Source organism: Pygoscelis adeliae, unplaced genomic scaffold (assembly GCF_000699105.1).
Source record: "Pygoscelis adeliae isolate BGI_AS28 unplaced genomic scaffold, ASM69910v1 Scaffold62, whole genome shotgun sequence".
Classification (NCBI taxonomy): Eukaryota; Metazoa; Chordata; class Aves; order Sphenisciformes; family Spheniscidae; genus Pygoscelis; species Pygoscelis adeliae.
In genome coordinates this window covers 5736136-5748052 of record NW_008824401.1, presented here as the reverse complement: position 1 = coordinate 5748052, position 11917 = coordinate 5736136, and the positions used below count along the sequence as shown (strand labels likewise).

At 43.5% G+C, this 11917-nt stretch overlaps 1 protein-coding gene across 1 annotated transcript in view; it reads left to right on the top strand.

Moving 5' to 3' along the window:
- VSTM2B (V-set and transmembrane domain containing 2B) overlaps positions 1-10025 on the top strand; it is a 24358-nt gene extending 14333 nt beyond the window's left edge. Inside the window, exon 4 of the mRNA XM_009320333.1 lies at positions 9251-10025. Within this exon, the coding sequence (XP_009318608.1) occupies positions 9251-9403 (153 nt within the window). The 3' untranslated portion in view covers positions 9404-10025. The remainder of the gene's footprint in view (positions 1-9250) is intronic.
- The last annotated feature ends 1892 nt before the right edge of the window (positions 10026-11917 follow it).

Genomic DNA, 11917 nt, shown 5'->3' with positions numbered 1-11917 from the left:
GGCCTCCAACCATCACATCACCCACAAGTCCTTCTCTGTCCACAAACAACCGGTCCAGCGAGGCGCCTTCCCTAGTTGGCTCCCTCACCAGCTGTGTCAGGAAGTTATCTTCCACACACTCCAGGAACCTCCTAGACTATATCCTCTCCACTGTATTGTGTTTCCAGCAGACATCTGGTAAGTTGAAGTCCCCCACGAGAACAAGGGCTAGCAATTGTGAGACTTCCCCCAGGTGCTTATAGGATATGTCATCTGCCTCTTCATCCTGGTTGGGTGATCTATAACAGACTCCCACCATGATATCTAGCTTGTTGGCCTTTCCCCTGATTCTTACCCATAAACACTCAACCCTATTGTCACCATCATTAAGCTCCAGACAAAACACTCTCTAACATACAGGGCTACCCCACGCCTCTGCTTCCTTGTCTATCCCTTCTGAAGAGTTTATAGCCATCCATTGCAGCACTCCAGTTGTGCGAGTCATCCCACCATGTTTCTGGATGGCAACTATATCATGGTTTTCCTGCTGCACAATGGCTTCCAGCTCCTCCTGTTTGTTGCCCATGCTGCGTGCATCGGTGTAGATGCACTTCAGTTGGGCTATTGATCCCGCCACCTTTCTGGGGAGAGAAGCTCTAATTCCTATGTGACCATTCTCAGGTGCTTCCATGGTTTCTAACACATCCATAACCCTTGCATCTTTGCTGCCACATAGATCTCCATCCCCTACCTCCACTGAGACAGCAGATCAAAGGACCTCGCTAGCACACAGTCCCTCTAACATTGGCGTGCCACCCCCAGACTTCTCTCTAGCGAGCCTGGTTTTATCCCTTTCCCTGTTCAAATCTAGTTTAAAGCTCTTTCAATGAGCCCTGCTAACTCCTGTGCAAAGATCCTTTTCCCTCTTTGAGACAGATGTACCCTATCTGTTGCCAGTAGGCCTAGTGTTGTGTAGACCGACTCATGATCAAAAAACCCAAAATTCTGCTGGTGACACCAGGCTCAGAGCCAGGCATTGATCTGCTGGCTCTTCATGTTTCTTCCCTCATCATTCCCTGCAACTGGAAGGGTAGAGGAGAACACCACTTGTGCTCCTGATCCCTTAACCAGTTGTCCCAAGGCCCTGAAGTCTCTCTTGATTGCCCTAGGACTTCTGGTTGCAGCTTCATCACTGCCTACCTGAAAAATCAGTAATGGATAGTAATCTGAGGGCCGTACTAGGGTAGGAAGCTTTTTCTTCACAACTTTAACCCGGGCCCCAAGGAGGCAGCAGGCCTCTCTAAGAAGTGGGTCCAGTCTGCATATTGGGCCTTCTGTTCCCTTCAGAAGGGAGTCTCCTGTGACAATGACCCCTCTTTTTTTTCTTTATGGAAGCAGTTTTGACGCAGGACGTAGGCCGACTTAACCTTGGCAACACCTCTAAGCTAGATGAACCATCATCCTTGTTACTGTTCGGTTCCACTTGCTGAGCCTCGTACCTATTATGCCAGGGCACTTGGGAAGGTGGGGTACTCACAAAGGAGTCGCACCTGCTGCTCCGGGCAGGAATTTGTCACCGTTGCCCCCTATCTCTTAAGTCACCGTGTTGAGCCAGGCGGAGAGAAGATAGGGAATCCTCCGTATCATGCGTCCTATCTGCCTGTTGGGCCTGTCCCAGTGAAAGTAGGGTGCGATTCCAGTAGTCTACCTCTCTCTCTCACTCCCTGATACTACTCAACCCACTCACCTCCTCCCAGTGCTCTGTCACTAAGCGGAGGACTTCCTCTGCCTGGGCACACCTCCCACAGTGTGCTCGCTGCTGCCACCCGGTACCGGCATAAGAGCTGGGCACAGCCTGCAGCCTGACACCTGGCTGGCAGCATGTTCTCAACGGAGCTCTGTCTGGGAAGTTGCGTCAGTCATGGTGGGTGCAGAGCTTAGAGAGGCCATGGCTTTCTGCCGGGTGGATACCATTGCTTCCTGGTCGACCTTCTCTCAATACAGCAGTTTTCATAGTCAAATGTAGCATTTGGAAGAAGTGGAGTGAGGCTTTCAGTAAGACTGGTGACTGCTCTGTACATCTTTTGCTACCACAGAAGGGAAGTGGGGATATTGAGGGAAAATGTACCAACTGTTCCCCGTATTGTGTGTCCCTACTTCTTGTAACTTTAGTGGGAGATGAGCTTTTACCAGCCTATTGACAATGAAACTGCATATTTCTCTGGTAACCTAAAAAGTAGAAATATTTTTGATAAAGGTAGAAGCATTTCTTGCTCTCTACTTGATACACACTTCCATACATTCATCAAATCCACTAGTTTAACTACCCCTCTTTCTGTTTGTTAGTAGCTGTGTTTAATACAAAAATGTCTTGCCACGCAGACCTGCAGCAACTGCCGAACTGGATCAGATCGATTGTCCATCTAATCCTGTAGCTTATGTCTAATAACGTCCTTAGGATCTAGGCAAAAAAGGGAAGAGCCTCCACAGAGGATAATTGAGCACTTGACCGATCCGTGTACCATATGCACGTTTGGAAGGGATTGTCAGTCCTAATATTTTGAGAACAATTTGGCCTTAATGAGTCTCAGTTGAAATGAGCTCTAATGTGATCAGAAATCCACCTCAATAATTGCAAATGCCTTAAGAAACATATACCCAACTCCTCTACCGTTTCCTGCGTCTGTCCTATCCCACAGGTGCTCACACAGATTGACCTCCAGCAAAACACTGCAGTACTTTAGAAAATCAACACTGCAGAAGGAATCTTTTTCTTTTCTTAGCTTCGTATCAGAACCAAACTTTTCTTTCTGCATCATTTCCTTGCATGACTACACCTCCCTCTCCTTGCCATCCAACTTCTTTGTTTTCTGATCTGTCCATAACTATATGATGTACATGACCCATTTTTCGTAGAATATGCTAAAACAGGGGCTTCATGGTATTCAAGGGTGGGCAGCCATGTTGTAGTTTTCTTTCTCAAGGTGGGGGTTAAGCGTGTCGGTTGAAATGCTCAGGGAGCTAGAAGATGCTGGTCTCCTTAACAGTGCTGTCATGCCTCTCAATATGCTGCAATTCCCATGCCTTCCTGCCACCCATGCTGTGGTTTACCACTAAAACACCAAAGTCTTTTGTCCTAGATGGGCTTTTTCAGATGTCATATCAGCAACAATCAAAATTAAGAATCAGGCTGCGACAAAGAATTGGATTTTTCTCAAATACACATACTTATTTTTCTACCTATGCTGGAAATTTGCATTGTGCTGCCCTGTATGCAGCCTCTGTAGAGTTATCAAGCCTTACATTCTACCTTACCTCTATGTTCAGTCACATGAGTTCAGCCCAGCACATAGATACAGGTATGGGCAAGTCAAACATGGTCATTTCAGGAGTGCTAAATACTCCAAATGCAAATGGAATCTTATTTGAAATACTAAAACCTGTTGAGTTTCTGAAATTAGGATAGGAGTGGCTTTCAGTTACCCTTACTACATGGTATTTTGACAATTCACTTTTAAATATAGGCCTGAACATAGCAGTGGGTATCTTAAGAGAGAAGGTAGGCAAACAGTGAAACACAGGTGTAATTGAGAAGACCTAAAACGATAATACAGTTTTACAAAAGTCTGGCCAGTGTCTTCTGGCCAGTAAAACTGTTTTCAGTTTCCTGGAGAGTTTGGGGCTATGTTGTGGATAAGGAAAGTGAAACGTGGGCATTTTCAAGAAGAAGGGTGTGGAGGGCAATGCTGATAGTTTCACCCAGCTGCGTGAGAAGATTTACTCTTGACCTTAAAAACCTTGATGGCATGGATGGAAGAAAGCAGAATCAGTAGCTTACACCTGTATGGTTATGTAGAAATAAATACATGTGCTGACTTCTATGAGGCATTTTTTTGAGATGAGTTATGGAAAACTGTTCCAAAATTCAGCGAATCATAAATGAAAATGTGTAGTGGGTAGAAAACTCATTTTGTCATTGTGCCTTCTAGGCAGGTTCAGTAGTGAGCAGATCCCATGCAGTTGCTTATAAATACGTGGGAAGTCACCATTGCCAAAATTAGCAGCACCAAAAGGCAGCTCAGGAGCTGTTTCTAGTTGTGCCTAGGCGTGATGATCCACAGCCAGCTGAAAGCCAAGAGCAATGGGAACCCCATAGTTTAGTATTTTTGCATAGATTTCCATAGTACCACATACTTCTTTTAATAAGAGCACCTCGCGTTACATGCAGTGCTCTAAGGTTTAGCTGCAGGAGTGTGCTAAATTTAGCACAGGCTCTGGATACACTTCTGCACACCATCCTGGAGAATTAGCACTTGGTGAGGAGTAGGAAATTTAAGGCTCCAGTTACAAGCCTTTAAAAAAACCCTGATAGCAAAAATGCAGTGTGTGGATTGTGCTGTAATATTTAAGAGTGGAAGAAGGATATATGCAGCTTGTAAGATCATGTCTCGGGCTCTGGAGTAATTCTAATGTGGTGCAGCTTATTATCTCTTCAGTTCCGTAAGTGTATAGTGACTTTAGTAATGGTGTCTTTTTAATTAAAACCTTCTAAGAAGCTCTTAGATCTGAAGTTTGGTAAATTCCCTTCAAGTCAGTGGAAGTCCTCCAAATGTATGTCAGTGAGAGAGAATTTGCTTTATCTAGGAGGTTATTGCCTGCAATGATCCTTGACCAACAACCCATATAAAACCCTATTTTTTCCATAGATACAAGACAGTAGGAGCAGTTTCTCCAAGAGTGTGTCTCAAGCACAGTCTAAAGTTTCTGGATTGAGAAAATAAATCAATCTATACGGTCAGTTTGATCTCTCACCTTTTAATGAAATGCCAGGTTTGAGAGTTTTAATTGAACATCGTTCTGTAAGGAAACAGTCTGAGGCTAACAGGTCACTGCATAAAAGCCACTACAGAGAAATATCCTGTGATAACTGCCAACCCGGGTCCCAGCTCCATCATGAATAGGCAGTCAAATTTTGGTGTTATCTCATCTTTCAAGGAAAATAGACTCCTGATGTCTTTCAGCTTTTTATTACATGGGCCACTGCATTTCACCACCACCTCAGAAAGAAACATCAAGGGACTTTCCAGATTCTTTCTAGGAAGAAGAACAGGAAACTGCTGGAAACTGTAGTTTTTGGCCATTGGTTTAAATATAGCTTGTAAAAGAACCATCCCATTTTTTCCATGTGTCACTAGTCACCTGGTTAATTAATGATTGTTTTCAATTGGATTAACTGTTTTAAGTCAAACTTTGATGAATGCTGGCACAAAACAAATTATTAAATAGAAAACTACAGTAAAACATTGTTATGTTGTAAATCGAAAAGAAGGATGAGTGGTGCCAGAGAGCAATTCACCATACACGAACAGAACAATTTGTTACTGTTCTGCTTAGTGGTAGACCTTCCCTTTAAGCCATGTGCATATAAATAATTTAAAAGCAAAATTGTAATTCTGTGTAGTGATAAATAAGCTTACAATACCAGAACATCAAATGAATATTCAAAATATAAATGAAATGTTTTCTTGTAAGTGTCTGTAGTTTGTAACTGCGTATGCCTGATTTAAAGTCTCTGGATGGAAACTCTCTGTTCTCAAATCTGGGTCGATCACATGTCCAGATCCTAGTGGTGAAGACCACATTCTATTTGTTAAGTAAAGTAAAAGTCAAGACTTCCTCTACTGTAGTAAAAGCGGAATTGAGGACGCTAAGTCCAGCTTGTTTATAAACAAAGCTACCTATAGTGAAAAGGGTTCAGGTTAACTAAATGGGGAGACATTAGTGGAAATTTTATTTCCGGTCTGCTTATGTTCAGAGGGAGGAGAATTGTGAAGTTCTGTGTATCTGCTTCTACTGCCTGAAGTCTTAGAGCAGAGTAACACTGGATCAGTAGAAAAAAAGAAGTTTGTATTTGGTGTTCAGTAAGAATAATTGCTTTCAAATATTTTTTTAAAATATATTTTATTTAACTGCTAAGATTCTGTTAACAGAGTCTGAACTCACGTTCTGCTGTCAAATTAAGAAGATGGTGAATGTAGGTTAAAACCAACACCATTTCTACAAGAGGAAAAGACAAAAAATTTGGACTTGTTGCATTAATTCACAGTCCTGCATTGAGATTTAAACTAAAACCAGTACATAAAGATAAAACTGGTGTAGGAATGATTTCAGTAAGCAGGGACACAGCTACTGCATGGAGTTGTGACAAATACTGCTTTCCATTCAAAACAGAAACAATCCTAACCTGCTGTCCTTTGCAGCCCTTCAGTACAATGGTTGTAAGAGCACCTGGGCTACAAGAGCCCCTTTCTCCAGGTTAAGTTCCTCAGTGTTTCCAGAGGGATTCCCCCCTTACAGAAGTGCAGCTTGCTTTTTGAGTAACTGGCAGCATCTCCTCAAACTCGAGTCCTGTTCATTGACAGAACAATTTCAGCCCTGGCAGGGAAAAACAGGTTCTCACTACCCTCGGGTTTGAGCATAATAAATACCCAAGGCCAGATCTTCACTGCAGTGGTGGGCAGGTGTGAAATTGGCACAAATTCAGCACCGGTGAGCTGCGTGCAGCTGCCAGGAGTGTCGGCTGCTGCTGGGCTGCCCTTGCCATCCCCAAGCACAGGGGACAGCGATGGAAGCACATGGGGACCATCCTGGGCTGGCGTTCTTGCAGCTGTGCAATGTCCCAGAAGTGAGAAGAGCTATTTGACAGCTTGGAAATGGGGATGTGCTGACTGGAAGTATGGGTCTGTTGTGCCAGTGACTGCAATTTGTGAATAAGCAGTCTGTCTTCAGATACCATACAGCATGTCAGGCTCAGAGACGGACAGAAAATGGGGGTTTACCTTCAGCCTTCCCAGTCAACAAGCTGTTTTCTCTTGCTGGTGTAGGTTGTTAATGTTTTATCCTTACTAAAACTGTAGGGTATAATATATTTGTGAATTGACTGTATGTTTTTAAGGGAACAGCGGGACCTGCTGGAGGAGGGAGGTCCCTAAGGCTGGGGAATGGCTGTGACAGCCCTGTTTCAGGCTCGCGCAGAGGCTGGGAAGTCTGGCAGGGTTGGCATCAGCACAGGCAGGGCTCCTGCTGCCCTCACCCTCTAGGCAGAGGAAGGGAGATTGGTTATCCTGCCTGCAGGTCTCCAGGGGCAGACCCTCCTTGCACCTCAGCTCTGCAGGGCTGGTTCCTGGGTCAGGGAGGGCAAGTCCAAGCTTGTGAGCTCCTGTGTTACTGCCTCAGAGCAGCAAGAACATTTGGGGCTGGTGATTGTCCCATGTGCTGGCTGGGAACCTGAGCTTTAGCAGCTGTTGTACACTTTCCTGCACACACTTCTAGTGTCTTTTTGGAAGAATTTAATTAGTTACTTCTTTAGTTACTTGAGTTAATTGTGTTTGTTAATGATTTTCAGCTTTAAAAATCCTGTATTCATCTTAATGCCTTGCTGTTGCTACGTAGGCAGTCCTTGACCACGTGTTTGTGCATGCAAGGAGTTAATTAAAACCTTAATAACTAAATAATCTCCACACAGTCTAGGCGTCTATGAGATAGCACTGTGGGGACATTTCTTGAGTTCCTCAATTGCACACCACATTACTATCAACTAGATTTTGATATTGGATAATAATACTCTAGCTTTGCTGGTGAGGTATATATAGAAGGCAGCCTGAACAGCAAGCCCAAGAGCAGTGTTCTGTTTGAGGTATTTCCTTTGATCATGCCACAGCTGAGAGACTCACATCTCCTAGAGACCAAGACTAAAGTATGCACATTAGGGTGCCTGAAGTGAGTTTCCTAAATAGAAGTGGCCCGATTCCTCTTTCAGAGATAGTGAACGCAAAAACCTTTTTTTTTAAAGCTTTCACGCTTTGCAAAGTGGCTCTGACAGTCACTTTTCTGGGTGGCTGTCAGTATTTTGGGTATTGATTACTCCTGTATGTAGGGTGTTCAGCACTGGTGAAGCCTCTCCGCGAGTGCCTCTGTGCACTCCAGCTGCAGGGCAAAGCTCCAGCTGGGCGCCTGCTTTTGCATTCACCCCTGTGGAAATGTCCCACGGCCACGTGAGACATCAGTCACGGGTGTGCAGCCCTGTATTGTCATGTTACAGTGTTGGTAACAACTGCACACACTAGTCCATGTCATGGCTTTGGAAAGGTGTCACCCATTGGCACTTGAGACCCAAACAGATGCTGCTGCGGACCAGTCCAGCCTTGTTTGCATGGGCCCAGCAGGGGCTTAGGGAGTAAAAGGCAGCAATGCCGTAGGCTGCACCAGGACAGCAGAACTTCTCTGTAGGAAGGGACTATTCTCGCCCTTGCCCGGCAGCAGAGCAGTGACCTGTTTCAAAGATGGAGCAGCCCCAGTGCCCCACGCCATGCCTGCGTGTCCTGCTCTCCTGGCAGAGCGTGGCCAACGGACCTTGGCCCCACAGCTCAGCCCTCCCACACAAGGGAGAGGGGCCGGACCACGGTGGCATACAGTAAATTCCTCTCTTTTTGGCTCAGGTAACTAGAAAACAAAAAAACTGAACAAGTATCTCAGTGTAAGTGGATACGAGGCCAGGACAGCCTCGTTAGCTGCAGTATGGACATGGATGTCACTTCTTGCTGTGAGCAAAGGTATCGGTGTCTGCCCCTGCCCAGGGAGAGCTGCGTCCTCCCTCTACAGCCGTAAGGTTGCAGGCACCTGCTTTCCTGTGATGGCACGTACATAACTACCCCTGCAGCCCTGTATCGTGCTGCATAAGCTTACCTCATAGAAGCAGGAGTGGTCTTGCCCTCCCTGGGTTTGGAAGAAATGACTGTAACAGATGTGTTCCACATCTGACCTCTGTTTTTCTATAGCTCCTGTGCACATTTTTAATTTAAAATTCTGCTCTTTCCTATAAAAGGTAAAGAAGATGTCAAGGTCTTGCTGTTCCCATTCCAAATGAAATGGATTCATGTCCTGTTAATCAAGGAGTACAGCCACAGCATTTGTCATTTCCCTTTAAAGTAATGGGTGGTTGATACCTGTCATTTCTCAAGAAACTATATACCAGATTAAGGTGTATTTATAGAAATCTCAATTGCTGGTAACTTGGCTGAAGCCAAGTTTAGGCATACCATTAGTAATGCATAATGAAATGACCTAAGTGGAGTTAGGTTTGGGAGGGGGAAGAGAAAGCTATTTGAGTTAGATAGCTTGAGGATGCTGTTTTACTATTAAAATTAAGCTTCTGACCCCTGGCTCTGAAGTGATAAAAATAAATCTTCCTGTATTTCTCTTCTGCATTTAATCTTCTATATTGGAAAAGATAAAGAATAAAATCTCCTTCTCTCCCTTGTCTCTCTCTTTTCTAGGTACAGGACCTATTTATGCTACAGACCCACTCCTATATGTGTTCCTGTTAATACTGCATAAGCTTGTACATTTATTAGTAAACCACTGACGGACTACTTCCTCCACTCCTCCTCAGCCAAACAAAAAGGAACCTATTTAAAAACAGAACAAACCCCTGACAAAAAAATACCTACAGTTTTAAAGATGGACAGAAAGAGACTGAAAGAAGCATGATGAATTCTACGTGGGGGGAAAAACGTATTTTTGGGGATGCCACAGAAAGTAAACCGCATAGAATAATGCATCTAGTTTCCAGACTCTATGGTGTAGAGCCCTGCTCTATGCATGGCACTTATGATTTCTCTATTTTAATGTAATTTTTTCTTTTCTAAACCTTTCCTCTGACTCTTCATTTTGCACGAACTGTTGAGCAGTTATCTTTATGACAATATGTAAAGATGTTGGGTCAAAGCCCTTCCTAAGAAAGGAAATATTTTTAGTAGATTATTGTGTTTAGGTTTTTTGGATTTCCTTTTTCTTTTTTAATTAAATTATTTCTTTTGGAGACATTTTAATTAAAAAGGTACATCTTACCATAATTAATATTCACTGTCAATAATATTTATTTTTAAATGAAGATTGGAAACAAGGTAAGACATTTGTTTATAAGCTGTATTGTATATTGCTGAATAACAGTTGAATAAAAAGATTTTGAAATAAAGTTTTTACAGGTCTGTGTGCCTTTCCCTGTGTCCTGAAGCTCCCTGAGAAGGCTTCACGGCTGTGTCTGTTCCCTACCTTGTCACAGCACAGAGAATTGAGGAAAGGTGCATCACAAATAAAATAAAATTGAAATCTGTTACTTACGACACACCCCCGTGTATTGCCAAACCCCACAGTGCAATGTGCTGACAGCTAGTCACAAGCTACAGCTGCATTTTCCTGTGGTGACAGCAGTTATCTCTGGGCAGTTAAAGCAAGATCTGGTCAGATGGACGGTGTGAGAGTGTGGAACATTCAAGGTAAGTTGCTTTGGTTTTCTCCAGGCCTCTTTGAAAAAAGATGAATTAACCAGTGGAAAATAAAAATGAATCAACCTGGAGTGTTGTGTTCCCCAGACCTGGTTCCAGTATTTGTTTAAAATATATTCAGATTTTTAAAATTATATAATTGTGTCGCTTGTCTCACCAAGTGAGCTTTCCTCTAATAGAGCAGAAAGGCTTTTTTACAGTAAATATAGCAGTTACTTTTCTGTTCCAAAATGCTTGGTTTTTAAGTGAGATAATAGGATGACTTGGTAAAGAAACACAACCTTCTTTAGCTAAATTTAGTGAAGTACTTTGAAATTTCCTATGTCTGACTGTGATTCTTATCCTTTCATTTGCATAGCATTTTAGAAAGGACCTTAATTGTGGAAATGGTGAAGTGACAGCTACAGCGCCAGCAGGACTCTGTCGGCAGAAGCTGCGGAGCAAAAGCAGGACGTGCCGTTGCCTCACCTCGTACCTGAGTCCTCTTCTAGAAGGAGGGTAGGAAGGGATTTTCAATTTCTCAGATGGTCAGAAGTTGCTTTTTCTAGGACTGCCAGTAATAGTGAGGGATTTGTGCCACTCACATCTCACTAGGTGTGAGACCAAAACACATCTGTGTTTCATACATGCTACTACGTTGTGGTAATAAAAGCCCTCTTGTACTGGGGGGATCTAAAGGTGATAAAATTTTTGTAAGAATGTTCATCCCGTTAATGCCAGCTGTAGTATCCTGCGGATTGGGGAATAATCAGTCCATAATCATCCCACAAAAAGCAGAACTGCTCTTCGGAAGGACTTGGGGAAGGTGTGTTGCAAGCCTTGAAGTGCATCAGAGCGTGAGACGCTGAAGAGCACAGTCCCTGGCTTCCATATGCACACAGGAGGGCGAGTCTTTTATAACCTGCAAGGAAAAGACAGGTGGAAAAAAAGATTTGCATGTCAGACCATGCCTAAATTAATACCGGCATTCATGTCTGGGAACTTGTTCAAGGACAATTATTCAATGCAGAGGTATGTGTGGAGTCTGTAATGTCACGAGAGCTCTAATCCTTCGAGTAATGGCTGGTCATGGAAGTGAAACCTGCCTGGGTTTGAATTGTGGGTCCTCTGGCAAGCTCATCATCACTGCTGCTTTTTCTCAAGGGCAGTAAATATTTCTCAGTGACTCATCTTCCTTCTAAGGGAGAGAACCAAAACAAATTTTTCCACAAGAGGAAGAAGAAAATCTGCCTAAATTTACCTAAATAAATAGCTGACGCTTGAAGCAGCGAACCATGTCTATCTAGGAGTAGTTACGCTTCTATTTCAACTTCAGCCGTACCTCAGCATGGTCTCTTAGTAAATAGATCATCTGCTTTGCTCTGATACTTTTGTTTCATCACTTACGGAGTACATTATGTCTTGAATTGCATACTGTGTGGTTTACAGAAAACATGGGAGGAAATACACCATCTTGCATTTGTCCTTCCCTTTGTATTGTAGCCTGTTACCTGCACAGGGATGTGGCAGCAACTGGAAGTTTCGTGTGCAGTGGCACGAGTAGAATTATCAAGGTCTTTTAGACTTTAATCACATTAAAGGTGAAAAAATAT